Below are 19,859 nucleotides of genomic sequence, written 5' to 3' on the forward strand. Positions count from 1 at the left end.
GCCCTCAGCCTATATGGAACAGTTATATGATAAAATTTATCAAGAAATCTTTTCAATTTTGATAAGAAATGAGCAATGCAACGTGCTGACCAAAATTTTATTTGATAGTTTTGACTTACTTACAAGGTAGACATATGCTACAAAGTTTTGAATATCATTTGAAAGTCAACCAAATATTAGGCTTTTGAGTTTGATAGAAGAGATAGACAAGGCTATTCTAGATACAGCTTCAACAAGTTAATGTGTGAAAAAAAATTAACATATTTGATATACGTATGACTTGATTTGTATTCGGTGTTACGAATATGAGTGCATAATGATCTGAATTAAGAATGAACTCCTTATATAAAAAGTAAGGGTGCTCGTGTCTCTAAAGAATAAATGATGATATAATTTTTTTATCATAGGTTGAGATGGGTTATTTTACATCATCTAATTTCTTGCTAAAGAAAGCTAAAAGATGATTTTTTTACACAAAATTCAACCAATTTCAACTCAACAAATATCACATGCATGTCACCTTGATGGCTTTTAAGAAATTAGTTAGCTTTATGATTGTTCAACCATATCATTCATGATTTGGACTCATAATTGCATTGAGAAAGCTCCATCTTTTACAAAGTAAGATCCAAGCGTTAAGGAAAGCCATCACCGCATGCTTGAATCCGCCCAGCCATACAAGGAAAACAGAATGAGTTCAGGCTTGCTTGAAGCACATAGAATAGCAACAATGTGGTTAAAATTTACAACAGCAGGTCCAATCATAACTACAATGGAACAAATTCACATCGAGTAGAAAAAAAGGCATGACAGCCTTTGCTTTCATTTGAGACTATCTCTACAGATTTTGCCTATTCATACAAAAAAAAAAAAAAAAAAAAAAGGCTCTTTTGGACAAACAGCTGTTACATGAACATTAAGGTGTTATGAGAAATCTCATTTTGTGTTGAGGAATCTCATGTCGGAAGGGAACAAAAATTAATGGCTTAGCTCTATATTACTATGCATACTCTACATAAAAAAACATGGGTTACTCATTGTTGAAAAAGGCTGATTTTAAACTCTATATTTAAGAAATAATCTAGACTCATAAACTGGCATCCTTCGTCGTGGGGACGAAGTCCATTTGGTCAGTGTTAGCATCGAGAGTGTCATACTCGGATAAGAGATCCATGAACTCATTTAGCAGTCGCTGGACTTTTCGATTTGATGCCATGGCTGGAAGAATGTCTTCGCGTAGAAGTTTCTGCTTCTTCATTCCCTGTGGAAACAGAAATTAAACATTCAAGTCTCACAAAACTAAATTCATCCAGATTCTTGTTTGACATTTCATGTGCTACTGTTTATGCAGAAAACCTTTAAAAAAACAAAATTGAATCAAGATATCCTGATCAAATTCTTCATCAAAAAGTGTTTCAAATTTATTGGATATACCTCAAGATAGGTGTAATGCAAATCTTAATTAATTATATATGCATCACACTCTTCTCAAAAAAAAATATAGTTTGAAGGCTAATCCTTGGAAATATTTTTATCATAATATTCCGATACAAGTTTTTTTTTTTTTTTTGTATTTATGTTAATGGGGGTGATGTGTGTATGAGAGAGAAATATAAGGCAGGTGATGGACTCGCTGTGGGGGGCTTACTAGAACACTAGGATCCCATGTCTTTGTATCAGAGGATGCAGTTTCAAGCATTCCTGTAGGAGGGCCGAGAAAGCTCTCACAAACTTCACGCAAGCGGGATTCATCTGCTTCCCTGCAATAGCAACATAATGTACAGAGTTCAACTCATCCTTCAAGTTATGTTTAGCTTAAATAATATTGAATAAAATAGAAGTAAACAGATGAGACAGGGAAGCTAAGCTGAAGGAGATGCAGTTGCCTGCATTGACTTTTTGGGGGAAAAAACCTCAAATGCATAGAGAATTACATGAGACAACTTCATAAGGACCATGACATGTCCAGCTGAATATTGATAATAAATGAGCAAATAAAATAGTAACAAGGAAATTAAGCAGAAACCTAAACATTCCGTCGTCACTTTCTATTTTCAAAAATTAAAAAAATAAAAAAAATAAACTAAGAAAAAAGGACAAAATTTCCCTACCAGCCATTTTCCTCCTTCAAACGGAAGATAGAGTATAGGTTTTCTCATCTTCTCATACATCTGATTTCTTGGGATCCATGGAATAATATTAATTTATACCATCTTTAGGAATAAATAGTCAACAAAAAGAACTTCCATAAGCAGAGGTTGTAAGAATCTGCAGGTAGATAGAGTAGTTGATATTTAGAACATAAAAAAGGCAATGGCAGGGTTAATCTTGTTAATTGAGAAATCCGCCCGCACTTATAAGCTGCCCGCCCTTAGTTCACCATTTGAAATCCAGTAAAGAATGCATAAATGTACCATGTTAATCCAAACAGAGGATTTATCGTTTCATGTGATCCCTATCAGTGTTTAACAAATTTGTCTTACGTGGAAAACTCGATATAGTGTCTCCAGTAAAGAACATAAAACATGATTGGAAATGGCACAAGAATGTAGCAAAAAGCTATTAAAAAGCCAATATTGTCAATCAGTACAGTCGATTCTGTCATGCATTTGAATTCTGCAACTATGAATGTTCAGGAAGTTCCCGCCTTAAAATTCTATGAAGTACAGCAATAAAATAACGCTAAATTTATATTTTAAAAAAATAAGATTTATTTTATCAAGTTAAGTAGATATCATATTAATGTTTCTGCTACTGGCTTCTTGGCAATCCATTTACCAATATGCAACAAAATATGTATTCAATATCTCGGTTACTAAAAGTAAGCATCTTAAAATTATAAAGCATCACTAATTTTATACCTGATTTCACAGTATGACGATCCAAAACTTAATCGTATTTATAAATGATAAGACAAATGTGAATATTGAGCAAACATATTCAAAACTTTAGCCAAAAACCCTCTGCTCTCTTCACACCTCCTCTATCATGATACTGCAGGCTACTTCCTACCATTCTCGAAGGCCATTCCTTTCCCAGTCCTTCACTCTATTCAAAACTTCCAAAGCGACCTACCATTGCCACCCACTTTGTTCTCCATGTTAAAAACTTCATAGTGCATAGTAAACCACAACAGCCTCAAGGACAGGAAGACTACTTACATAGAGAAAATACCATTTCATATATGAAACACTCAAAAATGGACACGTCTTTCATTTCTGAAACCTAATTAGCAGAAATAAATTAGTCCAAAATTTGCCTAGAATAGCTCACCAGAGTTCATCACCTGCACATGGTACTGCATGGTGTCAAGACAATAAACAAGAAGAAACTATGCAAAAATCTTGGAAAATAGCACAAATTGGACTGGTCTAGATTAGTTTAACATCTACAACAACCAAAATAAAATGGTTTAAGTTGGAAATGAAAACCTTGGAAAACTGGAAAACAATCCTAATAATGAACATATTTCTATAAAGTGAGAATCAGTACATGTCATCCTACAACTATTTAAAAAATGGCTACAGAAAGCAACCATATAACAACTTCGGGAGGCCTTTTAAGTTGCAATGGAAAGAAATGTCTGCTTGATATTGTTGTGATGATGACAATAACAAGGTTTTAGGAGTTTGGTAGCTGAAAACAGTACTCACTTATAAAAGGATAAGAGTTCAAACTTCCGTCTTATGAGAAGAAGAAAAGAGAAATCTCACTAGTTACTGCAAAGAAAAGGGCAAAAGAAAAAAAAATAATTATAACTTCATGTTGCTTGCGGCCAAAAAACCACAATGGTAAGAGAGATAACTTCTAATTTACATAAAATAAAATGGTCCTTAAAAAAGCTCATGATGCAGAAACCGCAAGGAAAAAGATTGGAGCAAGATGCAAAGGATCATACTTGAGATAATTAAAAGCATGATGGAAAAATAATTCTTAACATGGACACATGCAATCGGAAATGGAGAGCATAAGAAGATTTTGAAATGGCAATGAAGGCTGATAGAGGAATGCCATAATACTTGACAGATCGGAAATGCCAACTCAGTTTGTAAGTACTTATCAGAAATCAGCTCTGATAGTAAACGTACACAAAATAAGTTCGAAAATGCAAACGGAATAAAGATTGTCATTCATACCACTGAAGAAGATAAAGCAATGCTGAAATGTCGTATGATTCAGGATACAAATTATATGTTAAGTAGGTCAGATCATTAGAAATTTGGTGATTTAAATAGAGGTAATAAACTACATAAAATCCCTGATTTAAATAACATCAAGAATATGCATTGCGTATCAATCACCATAAATCATTCATTTGAAATTATGTTCCTAACACAGAAATTTACAATTGATTATCGAATTAATGAACTTGCAGGTTCCAGCACCAACATGATATACAAAAAATAAACATATCAAGCAATCACAGAATGGATGGTCATATGGCTTTTTGGACGAATTATGCTAGAATATAGCATTCTCATTCTTGTTTAGGAAAACGTGACTATTTTTGCACTTAGTGTTTACCTGGCTGTGTAGATGTTGCTGCCACTTGTGGTTTTTTGTGGCTGCCACCATTTAGAAGCTATTGCCATCCCAATAATGTTAATAGAATTTAGAAATGGCGTGTTCAGCTGTAATGGACAAGAAATATATGGGATTTGAAACTAAGGCTGAAGTTGATTCTTATCTTTTGGATTTAATCTAAACTTAAATTGAGCAAATCCTAAGCAAATTATATCGACTAGCCTAAGAATAGATGTTCTGACCAAGTAATTTCAAACCTTTCAGCTTAATTAAATTTCTCTTTTCAATTTTCAAATATTAAGTGCAAATATTGGATGTGTTATTACTTCAACAGCAGTACAAGAGTGGCCACATAATTCTAGAGAAAGTTATCTGCTTGTATCGGTATGAGATATATATATTATTAATTTTAGTACATTCATTCCCTGTTCCTGTATATAAATTCGATTAGTACTCTTGATTAATTTAAATTTTTGTAGAAAATTAGCTACAATTATTCACTAATTTTAGTTTTCAAGTCCTCAATAAATTTCTAAGATTACTCCGATCATAGCATAATCATTTGAGTTTTAATTCTAGTTTTGTTTCTGAACATTTAAAGAAAATATATTGTTGAATTAATTGATCGCTTGTGATATCTGGATTCTTAATTTAATTTGCATAAATTCATACTAAGAATCATATTAGTAGCATTTAAATACCCTAACATGAATCATCCTGAAACAAATTGGTTTTAAAGGATATAGTTGCACATCATGTTGATTAAATTTATAACATATGAATATGGTCAATAAGAAAATTAATAAATGAAATAATTTAATAAGGTAAGTTATAGTTTCGTACATACATATTGTAGCTATCTAGAGATTCAAATTACATTCCACTTGATTAAAGGTATGGTCATAAAAAAATTTTAATATAGATCAACAATTTGAAATATTTCATTGAAAAATATATTTTGTTGGTTTCCAAAGAGCAAAACATGCCAAATCAAAACTACTAGGATATGCCTAAATGTATTTTCACTATGATTAGATTTAGATTTATATTGTAAATGCAAATCACTTTTCTGCAATGAAAGCATCCTCAATGAGTGTTCATGAACTATGATTTCCTCCATTTATTTAAATTTATTATACAATGCTTCTTGTTCTGATGAATTCTCAATTGACAATAAACTTTAGGTGAGACGTTCTGAGCTTTTCTTACAAACATGGGCACGACAGTCTTAATGGGAGAATAGTTGTAATATTTCTCCGTATATAAAGCTATATGTAAGTCTCATTGTAAATTATAGATTAGTTGATTCATACTTATTGCATAAGATCTTCAGTAAAATAAAATATAATAATAAGATATTCTAATTGCAGATAACATTTAGTTACAAGACTAGTAAAACTTATATAATACTTAAATACGGCACATTTATCTTGTTTACAATTTTTAGTTAACCCTATATTCACTAAGCATAGGATAAAATTTATGTTTAAAATCACAAAAAGGAATTGAGCTTTTTTCTAATTGTGAAAAAAAATGTTGGTCAATCAAATAAGAAAATTGAAAATATAACTTCAATAATTTATTTGTTGATATTTTCACTATGATGGTTAACCACTCTAATATTAAATTTATGTTTAGTTTGCAGTTTAATGACATAACAAATTCATAGAATGAACCTCTTAACAAGCTATTTGACATCAAATTTTAAAGAATTTGCTAAAAATAAAAGTCTTAAAAGAAAATTAAATATAAAACTTCATTCATTTGGTTGAATTTAAAAGTGCATAATTCATCAAAACTAATCTTTAATTCATTTGAGTTAATTTTGGTTTAACTTTCTTTGAAGAGGTTGTCTATGCATGAATGTGTATGATAATTGTGTGGTTTTTTTTCTAGTGGCATTATTTTTATCTTCTAATATTATAATTAATTATAAGTCATTATTACAATTCCTTAAGATGCATATTAGAGTTTTGGCATTTTTAATATTTGCTTTATATCATATTGGTCATATCACGAAAAACTAGCTATTAAGTATAAGAAGCTTTATACCAATATTTGTAATTGCACAATCAGTTATTGAGCATTTTGCCTTTTGAGTGATAAGTTTAAAAATTAAAGTAATAAATTAATTAAAATAACAAAATAAACTATTTAAGAGTAAACCTACATACAACTCAATAATAAGTAACATTACAAAAAAATTGAACTCTTTTTCCTCCCAAAAAAATATTTGAAAGAAATCCAATAGCACCAATATAATATCATCAAAACTCATGTAAGAACTCAATAATTAGCAAGAAGTCTTAGATAAATAAATAAATATGTTCCAAAATAAATTACGTATGACTTAGAACTTCGAATTCAAAAGCCTCTCCCACTCCCATCACTAAAAGGATCTTCATTAGAATCATCCTCAAAGTTGATTTCTTTCTCTTCTCCCTCATCCTCATTTACATCAACATCTTCCCTCACACCCGCCTTTCATAAACATGTCACTTGGGCTTTAGACTCAAGACAAGCCACAAACAACTGAGACGCAAGCTTTAAGGCACTTTGTAGTTCACTCATACTAAATTACACCTCAAATTGCACAATTTTAAATAATGTTTTCTTCTAATGTAAACATCATGTATATGTAGTCTTGATTTGGCAATATAATTATTATGTTTAAATCTATAATGAGTCCAACCAGCAATCTTTAAGAAATTAAATGTGAGGAAGGCAAGGTCATCTAAAAAGTTGCGACACATTGAACTAACACCTACAGATTGAAGATCCCAATATTAATAATTTTTAATAGTTCTCATTTGATCTTGTTTCATGTGCTTGCAATTAATTTATTGATTCTTAACTTTATCCATCTCTAGTGAATTCAAATCAAACACTGTCAAATAAATTTATATAGCTTATTCATGAAGTTATTTTAAATGATGAGATTGCATTCATTACTAATGATGAAGTTCAGAGAATACTAGTGCATTGGCAAGCCAACCCTGTTTGTAATGGATCGTGAATTACTTATCAGGAAGCATAAAATTTATCATCATTTATCCAATAAATACCAAAAGCTTAATTCTTCATGTTAAAACTTTTTTTTAAGTAGGTCAGATAACAACTGAATTATAATATTTAGTATCATGAAATTGAAATTATAACCATTCTCATTCTTGAGAGTTTGTTGACTACATAAATGTTGGCACCACTTTCGGTTGTGTTACAATAGCTATGATTTTGTAGAGCCATACATTAGTTGTGATTTCCTGAGGACTCACAATTTCCTTAAGGCTTACAATAGCTGCTATTTGCGGCACCGATTTGTTTGTTTAAGGCGTGTAGATATCCTACATTATTCAGTTTTCAATTATTATAGCCATCCAATAATGTTCACGAGATTTGATTTCACATGCTTAGCTACAATGGATAAAAAAATATGGGTTTTTATATAAGTTCGAAATTGATGCTCAACTTTTGGGATTAAATTTAAATTTGAATTGAGTTAATTATATGTTAATCATCTTTATTAGCATAATCATAATAATGAAAAGTTAATAAATAGACGCTACGCATCTTAAAACTTTGAGCATAAAAAGTTTCTCTTCAATAATGTGTATATAAATTATATCTATGATTCCTTCAAATATGGAACAAGTGAGAGCGGCTATTTCTAGAGGAACTCATTTACCTGTACTAGCCTGAGGTAATATTTTTACTATTTTAGTACTTTTATTCCTTATTCGTATTCTATCTACTTAAGTTAATATGTTTGACATGAGCCCTCAAATTTATTCAAAATTAGCACATTAAAAATTCAATGTGAAAACTAACTTGTGATCATTCACTATTTTTATATAATTTGAAAATTTTGTTGAGTTTCCCAAACTATTTCGAACATTTCATTATTAATAAGTTTTAATTCTAGTATTTTTATTTATATAAAAAAAGTAAGTTATTGAATTGAAGAAAGTAAGTTGGTGGCTAATGATCTGTGAATTCTCAATTTATTTTGCAAAGCCTCATACCACACATCATTAGGAAACAAACCGAAATCATCCTGCATCAGCAAAATTAGAATCCTACTCTAGCAGTTTTAGATATTAAGCAGACCTAGGTTGAGTTTACAATGGTACCTTATCAACTGCACTATCATACACATATTCTAAACTTTTTATATTTAAACATTTCTTAAACGTCACTAGAGCCACTTACGCCTAAAAGCTCAACTGAACTGTAGAAAGCTTCAAATTACGCAGAAAAAGAATGGAAAAGTATCATGAAGCTGAGCATAAGTATGGCACTGACCTTGCAAGAAACCTTACATAAGCAAGAAGGCACTGACGGTATTCATTAGGTGACTTCAAAGCTAGTGCAGATGACAGTTGAGTTTCCAAATGAGCACGTGTTTGCATCCCATCATCCGTTACCCTAAAACATAATTGCAGAAAAAAATGTGATGATAAAACCAAGATCAAGATGAAAAAAAAAAAAATCAAAGGGTTTGTTTGGTTCTGTGCATCTCAATGCATTGTAATACAATTACATGCGAAGTAAATTTTTGGTTGATTTGAAGTAAATCTAGAAGCACAGTTAAATTTCTGCACAAATAAATGCAACAAAATTGTTACATTTACTTTGAAGAGGAGTTTACTTCACATTCATTTTCTTAGCAGAAACTCAAAGTCACAAGTCACGGTATATCAAACGCTATATATCATGATAAAAAAGATGAATGCTCAACCCTTTTTCAGCCGCTAAATGAAAAAAAAAAAAAGAAAAGAAAGGCAAACCTAGTCCAAGTTGGCTTTCGTGAGTTAAATTTTCCAACTTCAACTTGCAAATTACCGAGTTCACCACCATGAATGGAACTCAAGCTAAAAGAGCTTGCAAAATTTGAAGCTGGAAAGCAGTCATCTGCAATCCTGAGCCAGCACTTCATGCCCATATCGAAAAGAAATGCATGACGTGAAGCAAGGACTACAAGGGGTGATCCAGATTTTGAGAACCTTGCAGATATAACTCTGATTGTACCTGGCATGTAAAAAAAAAAGAAAAAAAAGGAAATGATGGTCAATGCAAGCAATGTGTGCAGAATCTTGACCTCTAAAATCCATTTAGGACTTTGAAACACAGAAAATAGCTGAATCATTACAAAACTTGACTCAATTTTTTTAGCACCAGATACAAAGTTCAAGATCGTAAGTTACATACCAGCATCTTTTGATGGTGTCTCCTCCCTCAAAGAAACCAGAGAAGCTAAAGAGTCATGAAGAATACAAGTTCTATTAAAAAGATCCCAAACATAGAGTAATCCCCTCTTCGTGACTAGAAGCAGCTCCCAGTACTCGTTACAGTCTATAAAGACAGCAGCAGATCCCATCATCATGGCTGGCATGCAGCGCCTTCCGCATTTTGTATAGATCTTGTAATAAAACAAATTAAGACCATCATTTTTCAATATCTACAAAATTGCAGGGTGCTAAGCAAAAAAGTTGTAAAAAATTTGAAATCTAATAAAACAAACAATCACTAAAAGAATGGGATAAAATCATGAAATAAACACATGAACCTATAACAAGATAGTCGCAACTCCAAAAATGACATCAAGAAAATAAAAATCTAAAAAAAAAAATCCTTGATAGGAACAGAAAAATGCAGGAATGAATATTCTCAAGGTAGAAAACGTTGATTGAGAGGCATAGCGTTAATTGAGAAGAATACTATAATGCATAATATCTGCAATGTTCTCCATAAAGATGTGCAAAATATAGCAGGAATCTTAATTAAAAATAAAATCCTAAACTTATGTCGCACTCAAGTTAAATCCACCTGTTTGATATCTAGTTAATGAAAAGTCATATTGACGATAGATTAAATTTAGAATTTGATGTTTAGAAATTGAAATCATTGCAATCAGCAGCATCAAGGTCCCCAGACATTGAATGCTAAAAATATTGATTTGAACACATTCAGGAAGTTCCACATTAACTTAAATACCGTATGCCAAAAGATTATCAACTTATCGGTCGTGTTTCCATCTCACAGCACCCACTTTTTCATATTCAAGTATATAATATAGAATAGCCAACATTTGGGGGAATCCTCAAAAAAATATGAACCGGATATATGCAATCCTATTACTGTAAGCAAAATTCATACTCTAAGAAGCCTAGGCATAGACACAAAGTATAGGCAGCATACATCATTGATGACTTGCTGTATCCATACGGTACTAATTATAGAATCATCAGAATTCGGCTGAATTTCCTAGAAATAAAGTAAAAATATCATATACGCAGCTCACATTAATAACCCTAGGCACAGTGGCATGTAAAATTAACTCTACAAGCCAAACCATGAACACAAGCTAAAGGCAACATACACAAATTGATAATATTCTATATCTTAAACATTTAGGAGCATAAACACAATGAATTTGCCCATTTTCTACAGCTAGAGCCTCTATGGACATTTAGTAAAAAATCCATAAAGGAAAAGACTGGTACAAGTAGAGTTTGTTTCACAATTCTTGTTATTGTATTCCAAAAATAAAATCATGTACGTAAGCAAATCTATAGTAAGTAGGTCAACAACATGATTGCAACCAGATAGGCTGAACATATCGTTTAAGCATGATCATTTTATTTCATTAGAGTTCATTTGGTATATAACTAAATTCAAAACATCAAGAAACTTTCGCCATGCAATTTTCTAGATCAGTGTTAAACACATAAGAATACAGATGGAACATAAAGCTAGAAAAATTGTAATCATCTTCAAAGTTCAAGATAACTGGCAAAATTACAACATCTAAATAGTTAAAAGGTCATGGAAGTACAACTTTAGTAAAGCTTCCAACTGTTGGAGTTTAAGATACCTGTAAACAGCCATCTTCACAACCAACTGCCCAGAAGTTAGCATTACCAGCCAAGACAGTTACTTTTCCAGATATTCGGTCAGACCAAAGAGTTAGGGTGCCTCTTGTACAAGTAATTTCAGTTTCTTTAGTCAAAAATGTATTGTTTACACCTATAATGTCATTCATAGACCGTTCCACCAGCTTGGCCTCCAAGCATATAGGCAAGTTATCATCATCATCTTTCTTATTGAAGACCCGAATAGAAAGTGCACTACATGAAGTAAGGGAACCTGGCATGCCCACAAGCCCTGAAGTTTCCACATGCAATCTGCCATCTGTGCTAGCTAAGGCGGGTGCCTTCTCAATAACTAAACATTCATGAATATTTGCCCTTGCCGTTATACCAGAACGTTCCTTAGATCCAAAGTTGTTGCACTTCACAGTGCCATCAATCACAGAAGCGTTGGCATTGAATGGTTTCTTGAATGGAACTTCTTGAACTCCATTGTCAGTGGGTATCTGTCGGCAGTCATCCTTCTGATGATCTAAGGTCAAGGAATAGAATTCAGTAACATTGGCAACACCAGAAATGTTCTCCTGATGTGAAGAAACCCCTAAGGCTTCTGGAATTATTCTTTTCCGTCCGTCAGGACGTCTGTATTCTCTCTGTTTAACAGGACTAGATATCCGACCAACTGCTGTTTTACTCAAAGAGTCATTGGCAGAAATGAGATTTTTCTTTGCCTCTTCAACCAGCATTTCAGGAGCCTTCGTAATTGGCTGATTAACGATTGGATTCTCTGGATCTGTACAAGGCTTGATTGGTTGAATTTGCTGTAGACCAGAGGGTCCCTTTTTGCTAGCTGACTGCTTAGCAGCAACTGCTTCTAGCAGCAACTGAGCAGGGCTCTCAGCAACAGTAGCTTGCCTTCCTCTGGCATCACCATAGCGACTTCTCTTTAACTCATCCAATTCAGCATCAGTTAATCTCTGTCCGAGCTCCTTCACTTCGAAATGGAAAGTGGCCACGGAGCCATCTAGAGAGCATGCAAAGAGAGCATAACCATCCGAGCTCCTGCATTCAAGAAGGCTAAGGTTTAGATAAAGGCCATGGGAATTAAAAAGGATAAGCAAAAGAGACACTGTGCTTTACCATGAAAGATCAACCACACTTTGTGAGAAAAAATGCTTGGCAACAAAGAGGGGACGAGCACTAGCAGTGGACCAAACAGTTATTGTCCGGTCTTGGCTTCCAATGGCAATCACATTGTAAGGTTGATGCTCCTTTCCTGTAATTTTAGAAGTCCCATTGGTCCACCCAGTGGATGCAGCCTTAACATCCTGTCCATTGGAAAAATGTTTCCGGAACATATAATGGTTGAATTTGACTACAATAATTGGTGCATTGTGACCTAGAAAGTCAAAAGTAGCAGACCATTCTCCTCGTTCTAACACTGGAGCTGAGTGTCGGGGTTTCTGAAAGCCATGAGTGGTAGTGATAAAATGGCCACAGGGCGACCACCCAAGCCTTCTAAAAAATGTTGAACCAAGCTGAAAAAATAACATTTAAATAATTAACCAAAAAGGAGCTTCAAAGAAGAATTAAAAAACAATGGGCAAAAAAAAAAAAAAGGTTTATGGCCTACTGATTTTGTGCCCAATGCCCATCAGTCTTGTGAGCAAGACTCCAATCACTTGTGCGCCAGATGATAACAGTCTTATCGTCCGATTGGCTCGCTATAAAAGTGCCAATAGGATCCCAAGAAACACCTTTAACTAAACTAGAATGGCCCCTCAAAACAGCTGTGCAGATGCCATTGGTCATATTCCAGATATGAATGGTGTTATCCAAACTGCCACTAGCCAAGGTTAAGTCGTCTGGTGACCAATTAAGATCAACCTACTTCAAGCATGGAAAATCAAATTCTAGGTTAAAAGATCAAATATTAAAGCATCCAAAGACCAACGAATCTATAGATGAATGCTAAGCATGAATCAACTATCCTATGGGCTCAAACCATTAATTCAGGGAAGCATTTAATTACCACATCAGCAGTATGACCCCTTAATGTCATTGCCACTTTCCAATTCTCCACATCTGGTGGCTGTCCACTGCCAAATTCTGTCGTGCCTGACCCAGGTTTTCTTTCATATACAAGAATTACTTGATCATCAGATCCAGAAGCAAGAAAGCGACCATGCTTAGCCCATCTAACACAATTGACTGACCCAAAGTGATCCCAAAGGGTTGCCAGCAATCTCTGTGATTGGTCACTGTCGGCATCCCTGCCTACTGATTTCATATTCCATATCCGGACCTGAAAAAAGATAACAAGATTACATGTATAGAGTAACACATTTATATATAATGCACAACTCATTATCTACTAATAATGATAAAGAAGAAAGGGAAAGGGTCATTGAAATCATCGTTTATAATTATTATTGGTTCAGTTCTTGTTCGTCTAAAATGAATCAAACCAAACACCTGATTATATTAATTTATTTACATAATCAATCAATACAAATCATAACCTGTAAATAAGAAAGTGTGGAAATATAATGGTAGAATTTTTTACCCAAAATACCAAGATTATTAAATTTAGGAAAATTTACTCAGTACTCCTTAAGCTAAAGATAATTAGTTTCATAGTTGAAGTTCATAGTATTTTGGTTCATCTAGAACCAAACTAAACAGTTTGAACTAAAGTTTGGTTAGGTTTAATTTAATTTGGAAAATAGTTTAATCAGTTCAATTTTAAGAATTTTATAGCCAAAATCAACTGGTTTAATTGATCTCAAAACTAAACAAACAAAACAGATCCAATACATACCTCTACATAACGCGAAAATCCACCATAAGCACACAAATCCTTTGGATTGCGGAAGGTTATCATTAATTACCCATACAAAAACTATTTAACCAATTACGCAGCAAATTCAACTGGACATATGTCGGAAAAGAATCTATACAGAGAACAATGAAGAAAAGAACAATTGAAAAAATAAACTGTTCTTCATTATTCAGTCTCTTCTTGACATAGATTGTACCAGAATTATCAATGGAACGCAATAAGTTGTTAAAGCTCACTACCTAATCTAAACAACAACTGCTAAGGCTTTCAAAGGTAGGTAAAGATTAAACAGATTTCCCCCAAAAACACCACTTGCAATGACAAAGCTTCAGATATATTGAGAGCAGGAAGCATTGGAGAAAATTAAGAAAATCAAGAAAAAAACTAAAGCAAAATCTCACCTTGTGGTCTCCCCCGCCAGTTGCGAACCTGAGATTACCCGCCTGGATGTCAATCGAGAAGATTTGCATACCCTCATGCCTAACCCAGCTTGGCTTCTCCGTGATCATCTTCCAGTCTTCCTTCCTCTCCCCACTCCTGCTGCTTCGAAACTCCTCCGAATAGGCTCCCTTCTCAGTAATCCAACAATGAGATTAACAAGCCAATTCCGTCGGAACCAAAACCCCCTACGGGTTCAAGGGTTAAAACCCTAGGATGGAGCTCCGCGGTCATGGAGTTGGATGAATCCAAGTAGAACACAACGCCAGGAAATGAAATTTGAAAGTTGGAGGCCTGAAGGAGAAAAGTAACTGGCTTCAGGGATTTCCTTCAAGAAGACCTTTTTTTGTCCTCTTTTTTCTCTTGCTATCTTCTTCTATTCTCAATTTTGCACAAAACCAAGATTGAAGGGGGTGATGCAACCAGCAACAATAAATGAGATTAAATAAGAAAATGCGAATTCTATATTGATCGGATCAATGATGTATTTTTCAGCCATTTGATAGATAACAAATAAAAGAAATAGGTGCGGTTGCTATCATCTATTTTGTGAAGATTCACATGGTTCCTTCCAAATTAGCATGTTAATATATTGAAGTTATTTTCAACTTAGGGTCCGTTTTTTTAAAATGCCGCTGAATCGTTTGTTTTGCTCGTTTTTGAAAACGTTGTCTGCCGCGTTTGAGTTTTTTTGTACTAAAAGCAAGCCGCGGGTCAACCACGCGGGTCGCGTTTCAGGATAAATTGTTTGTCCTGAAACGCACAAGCTGCCCCAAACAGACCCTAGTTTGTTAGACTATCAATTTTTTTTGTACAAAATTCATTCATAATATATAAGACGGCGTAATTGTACATATAAATTTATTTGTATAACACTATAGATATCTAATATTAGGTATAATAACCAATAGCAGTATATATAAAATTAAAATTTACATTGAAAAACATTAGACTAAAATTTTCAGAAGCCTCCATTCACTCTTAATATCCCTAATAATTTGAGTACCACTTTCTTAAGGCTAATTATGTCAGAAGAGATTCGAACCCTTGACTTGAGGTGTCTTATGTCGTGGATGCCAACCAACAGACTGAGATACGCTACACATTATAATATATGTATATAATTAATTAATTAATTAAAAGGGGCATGCGCTTATACACATTGATAAGGCTAGGAATTTTTATTGCTGCGACACATTAATTATCTCTATTATTCAAGTGGCCTTAAAATAAAAAATTTATATTAAAAATATCAAATAATGACGATTACTAATATTTACTATGTATAAGGATAAGTAAACGCTAGGAGGTGGCACGTGCCGCTCATACGTTCCTTTAAATCATCCTTATTTTCTAAAATTAATTTGGGTGATAATTTGATATTGTTTGACTAGGGCCATCTAATGAAATTGGATTTTGAAAATTAGCGGTATTTACATATGCATTCCACATAAATGTTGATTAGAATTTAATTTATTGAGAGTGTTTGAGAAGAATTTAATGAGGAAATTTAAAAATATTTATTTATCATGAGGCATTAGGGGTGTAAACAAACCAAACATGAACGAACAGAACTTATGTTCGTGTTAGGTTTGTTTGAAATTTAGTTTGTTTATTTGAAATAAACTCGTATTCGAAATTATTCATGAAATCACTGTTCGTGTTCGTTTCTTAGCGAACGAGCCGAATGCGAGCTGTTCGCGAACGACGAGCAAGTTTGACATCCGTAATATTAATATATATAAATAATATATTATATTAATTATATAACTCATAAGATCATATCTCATCCATAAAAAAAGTTCAGTTCTAAAGGCAATATGCGAGATTTCACTCCCAAATACTAGGTTCCACTCAAATAAACTAAATACAACTAAAAGAAAAATAACAAAAATTAAGCTAAGAGACGAACTTGAAGATAAATACGAAATTATAGAATTTAATATAAGCTAAGTGGTGAACCTGATGATCAGATTATAATTTATAAAATTTAATTTTTTAAAATATGATAAATTTTTTATATATAATTATTTTAAATGATTTTATATTTCGAACACGAACAAACACATCATTGTTCGTGTTTGGTTCGTTTAACTAATCGAACGAAAAAAATTTGTTCACGTTCGTCTCGTTAACTTATTAAACGAATCGAACACGAGCTCATTGACGAACCGAACACGAACTGTTCGCGAACAACGAGCTTTTTCAACAGACCTATGAGGCATTGAGTCTTCTAAGCAATAAAATCTTTTGGATTGTGTCAAAATCAGTCTTAAAATTTGGATCCAACCGGGGGTGTATAACTAATTCTATTATGAATCGATCATCTGGCTTACTCGAACTAAGTTCAAATTCACTTTTTTTCTCAATAAGTGATGTCGCATTCCAAATGTAGTGTTTTTAAAATTATGGGTGTCTGGTTTAAGGAATTGGGAATGCTGTGTAAAATTAGAATAAATTCAAATATATCTTTTAATTCATCTTTAGTTTGTTTCAAAATTTTCCAATTTAGGTAAATTCTAAATACATTATAAACTGTGTCCATTGGCGACACTCACCATTGTTATAGCCACCATTCATCGCCAATCGTTGTAATTATTAAGGGTCTGTTTAGCGCAGCTGCAGCTGCACTACCCCAGGAAGCTATTGTGAGAAAGTTGCTGCGGGGAAGCTGACTGGTTGTTTGTTGCAACTGTGTGAAAACAGCTGTGTGGTAGTTGTTTCTGGAAAAAAGTTCATTCTGCCCCTATTTAGTAAAACTGTTTGAAACAGAACTATGACGAGTATATATATATATATATTTGATACTTCAGAAGTAGAAAATCATTTTGAAACAGTTCAAAATTTCAAATGCACAACTAACTTAACAGTGAGTACTGAAAGTGATAAAGAAAAAAGAAAAAAAAAATAAAAATTCATTAAAACCATAGCACAAATTTTGTAAATTATCTTTCCAATAGCCACATTAGAAGCGTAATAGCCACATTAGAAGCATAAATTATCTTTCCAATAAATTAAATAAATTATCTTCTCCAACACTTAACGTTGAGTTGTCCTTGATGACCCATGAAGACCATGAAATTCAAATAACAAAATATTCACTGCATAAAACATAAATTATTCGCTCATTAACAAGACTAAACACATTTGTGTTTGGCATGATAATCAAGGAGTTAAGCCAAACGAATTCATAGCCCATCCATCTTCAGCTCATTTACACCATGACTCTTCAGTATAAAAACTTTGACTTGCATCATGCTCCTGTACATTTGATATCACAATAAATATTTAATAGTGAGCCATAAATAATAGATGTTTTCTTATTCATTCATCTTTTATTCTTGTTATTTCTCCTTAAACTCACAACCTAATAACAAAAATAAATCATATTTTATAAGAACAACTCAAAATATGTGAGACACATTTTTAACAAACAAACATTAGTGTATTATAATTGAGAGTTGGAGTAGCAAATGCTCTTACTAAATAGTTTATTACAATTATCTGGTTTATAGCGAGAGAATTTTCAGTCATCATAGAAGACAAAATATCATAAACAATCTTCTCATTTGCAATACTAGAGTAAGGTAAATCCATGAATAGTGGGCTTACATGTCAGTTACTTTATAAGCTAAATATGTAAAAACTAGACTTCTGCAATTTCTAGCCAATTCCAAAAGCTATAAATTTAATAATTTTAAGGCAAAACTTAAATTAAAAACAGTACAAAATTACAGATACGCTTCTCACGTCATAGTGGGTATCAAGAGAGAAAAAAAAGTCAAACTATTATAATGACAATTAATATGATGATTATAATATTCTTAACATTCAAGCGATGTAGCTCCCGTGCTAGACATTCCTCGAGTGATGTTCTTCATTCTCGATCATCGTCGTCAGGGGAATTCGCCGAACTGTCTCCCCAACAGAAGAAGTCACACTGTTCTGTGATGCTCCGTAGACACCTATAGAAATTTCTCTCGTAGTTATGCGGCCGACGTGACGTCAGCAAAGAAGTCTGGAGGCCACATTGGTAGAGCAATCGTCAGGATGTTTCGGAAATCCTTGAGCTCATGTTTTTCTGATAACAACAGAAGAGAAAATTATAGCTAAATATTGTTAATAATAAACCAAATCCAATATTATAACATCAGTGAGGTGAATAAATAGTCAACTCATCCTGATGTAGGTATAACAATCCAATGTCCATTTCTTACTTACACATCAAATCATAACTTTTCTTTTTTGGAGATCTTTAAATTGCAGTCATAATGCATCAATGAGATTGTTCATCTTGATCTACTCAGCCATATAGAACTTCAAAAAGCAAAAAAATAAATGACATTTGATTTTGTTCCATGCAAAGTTCCATAAATTTTTCCTCAAGGCAACAATGACGCAACGGTTGCACACAAGATCGATGTGCCTTCCAAGCTGCTTTAGAAGAGCCGATTTCTGGACCAAGAAGCACATACTGTAAAAGTCGTGCCCCAGTAAATACATAAGGCTTTGGTGGTATGTATGTAAATGCTCCACCTTATCTGTTTCAACTGCAAAAGAACCACACGACACATTTTCATTTTTTTTTAAATAGAATATCTACATTGCAGGTATATCACTTATTTCAAAAATGAATATATTAATAAACTCATCATGAGCAAGCTATGGTACCAAGTATTTGGTTCATCACGGACCAACCTCTGTTACGGTAGAACTGATGTATGAAAAGGAATAGTACCGATAAAAACCCCACCTCTATTGGTATGAAAATGAATAGTACATTGCCTTATATTTTGCATACCTTGCAGTGGCTTACATCTATAGTCTTAAAGCATAGAAGCATAAAAGCATAAAAGATGGATGTTTTAGCATGAATTCTGAAAAAAAAAGGGAGATTGAAAGGGATCACAACAAATTATTTCCATATCTTAATTACACTAATGAATTGAGCAATCATTTGTCCACCTAAAAAATAGCCCCTATTCGTATGCTCCTCATTTTCTTAAGGAACAAGAACACTCCTAAAATGCATGAATTGTGAAAAAAAAATTACATCATAATCTCATGAAGATCAAATCAAAGTGGAATCAATACAACAATACCAGAAGACCAATCTTCCACTAATCATTATGTAGAGATTTCCTTGGTAATGACATCAAATGCTGCTTAAAAACTTTTAAGCCATC

General features: G+C 33.1%; 2 protein-coding genes across 2 annotated transcripts in view; both read right to left on the reverse strand.

The window, feature by feature from the left end:
• Positions 1-892: 892 nt before the first annotated feature.
• LOC110037425 (protein HIRA) lies at positions 893-15,144 on the reverse strand. Its single transcript, XM_020742072.1, is given in 10 exon segments — positions 893-1,261; positions 1,649-1,760; positions 8,827-8,949; positions 9,312-9,552; positions 9,733-9,943; positions 11,399-12,455; positions 12,534-12,931; positions 13,023-13,280; positions 13,426-13,698; positions 14,637-15,144. Coding segments are annotated over 10 exon segments (2,955 nt in total). The 5' UTR covers positions 14,745-15,144; the 3' UTR covers positions 893-1,087.
• Positions 15,145-17,849: 2,705 nt separating this feature from the next.
• LOC110037429 (flagellar radial spoke protein 5) overlaps positions 17,850-19,859 on the reverse strand; it is a 60,819-nt gene continuing 58,809 nt past the window's right edge. The window contains exon 9 of the mRNA XM_020742081.1: positions 17,850-17,934. Coding sequence (XP_020597740.1) covers positions 17,884-17,934 — 51 coding nt within the window. The 3' untranslated portion in view covers positions 17,850-17,883. The remainder of the gene's footprint in view (positions 17,935-19,859) is intronic.

Source organism: Phalaenopsis equestris, unplaced genomic scaffold (genome assembly GCF_001263595.1).
Source record: "Phalaenopsis equestris unplaced genomic scaffold, ASM126359v1 Scaffold219150, whole genome shotgun sequence".
Classification (NCBI taxonomy): domain Eukaryota; kingdom Viridiplantae; phylum Streptophyta; class Magnoliopsida; order Asparagales; family Orchidaceae; genus Phalaenopsis; species Phalaenopsis equestris.